General features: G+C 38.8%; 1 protein-coding gene across 1 annotated transcript in view; it reads right to left on the bottom strand.

Annotated features, from left to right (window-relative positions):
* Nucleotides 1-348: 348 nt before the first annotated feature.
* LOC137995893 (uncharacterized) overlaps nt 349-1,681 on the bottom strand; it is a 1,588-nt gene continuing 255 nt past the window's right edge. Inside the window, exons 2-4 of the mRNA XM_068841355.1 lie at nt 1,487-1,594; nt 1,123-1,366; nt 349-605 (exon numbers count right to left, since the gene is read on the bottom strand). Of these exons, the coding sequence (XP_068697456.1) occupies nt 349-605; nt 1,123-1,366; nt 1,487-1,594 (609 nt within the window). The remainder of the gene's footprint in view (nt 606-1,122; nt 1,367-1,486; nt 1,595-1,681) is intronic.

Here is a 1,681-nt window from a genome sequence, read left to right as displayed (position 1 = left end):
TGCTGAAAGTAGGATAGAGCAATTCTTCAGCCTGCCGTGGTGTGAGGACGCTACGACAGAGCTCCGTCAAGTTTTAGCTGGAGTGCCAGTTAAAAAGTACACAGTTGACCCGCCTAGATTAGATTTATTATTTGCGAGCCAACTGTAAAAAAAGTTAAGAATTGTAATGTTATATTGTGACAATAAAGTTCAAAGTTCAAGTAAAGTTCAAGAATGTCCACTTTATTTTAATACGTCTATGTTTGATTTTACTTATACCACCGTATACATAAACTTTCAAATCTGAATCCAGTCAATTTATAAGTACAGTTCTACGGCAATGACTGGGTGACTGTAAATGAATGTTCGTTACGAATAACCACAGTGTGTATAAAGTGATTGTACATCACTTCTAGTGACGTGAAAGAATCCCCTCAATATCATTTCTTGTGGGTCTGGCGTGATAAGAAACATCAAATCGTTTGCTCGAAGCCATCCTTTTACTATAGAAAATACTCCTTCGATTGGATTTAATTCGGGACAATAAGGTGGGAGATATAAAAGAAGTGCCTCAGTAGCCTCTACAATCTCCTCTACACCTGCGACGTGATAGGCTGCATGGTTATCTGTAAAACCAACAATGAAAGAATTAAATAAGCGAATTTTCATTTGTTTCAAATGGTAGGATAAGTTTGAGGTCTTTTGTTAGGAACATTTCTCTGACCTGGCCCCAGTGTTCAGAGGGTGGATAACGCTATCCACTGAATTAACTCAATAGGTTTTGCTACTATTTATCCGCTGGATGGTGATTTATCCCAGGTGGATAGTGCTACCCATCCTTTGAACAACTATGGCCTTATATCTTGTGGGGGCGAAAATTAAAGATTGTGCACGGTCATCTATGGTAGAAGAGGAGTACTATGATTCATTCACCTGCAGCACTTTTGATCATCTACTGATTAACGTTTTTACTTAGATAGCAAAAGAAGGTCGATCTTTACAGATCGCAATAAGGTAAAAAGTGTCTTTTTTTTTATCACGCCTTCTGAGATCGAGTTCAAACATTCGCGCAAACATTTCCAGCCATACGATCCGTGCATTACCAGATCAGGTCACGAAGAGATTGTTACAATCAACACCTACCCATAACAACAACAGATCGGTCATTGACTCCGTTATACGGCTGAAGCTGGGGTGCGATCTCATTCCTCAGGAAGCGTTTAAACCTTCTGCCATTCGGCGTTTTCCTTGTCATGTGTGCCGCTATAAGGCCATCATAACTGACAGCTGATATAGATGTAACTCTTGGAGAACGAGGATTTACATACCAACCCGTAGCAATCTGTCCTCTCACGTTATAACCATAATTTCTGGTTACTCCACGATCCTGTTACAAATTTGAAATGGTCGCAAATTGAGAATGTTCAGTTCTGAGAGAAAAAAGGACTTCATACCAACCGAATTCAATTTATTCCTATCAATGAATTGTTGTCAATAGTATACTTACAAAAAAGCACTCATCCAAAAACACAACCTCCTCTGGACGAAAGACAGCAATAGTCTCTTGATACTCCCGTCTGAGCTCTAAATTTTTTCGAAGGGCTATTTTCTTCACCTATGTTGTAGTGTTATAAAAGTAAAGTTGACAAATTCATTCTTCCAACTGCCCTTGCCAATAGTTTTGCGTTTTAATTAATACATT

This window comes from Montipora foliosa, chromosome 3, assembly GCF_036669935.1.
Source record: "Montipora foliosa isolate CH-2021 chromosome 3, ASM3666993v2, whole genome shotgun sequence".
NCBI lineage: Eukaryota > Metazoa > Cnidaria > Anthozoa > Scleractinia > Acroporidae > Montipora > Montipora foliosa.
Note: the sequence above shows the minus strand (reverse complement) of the source record. Positions and strands in the feature narration are given on the sequence as shown.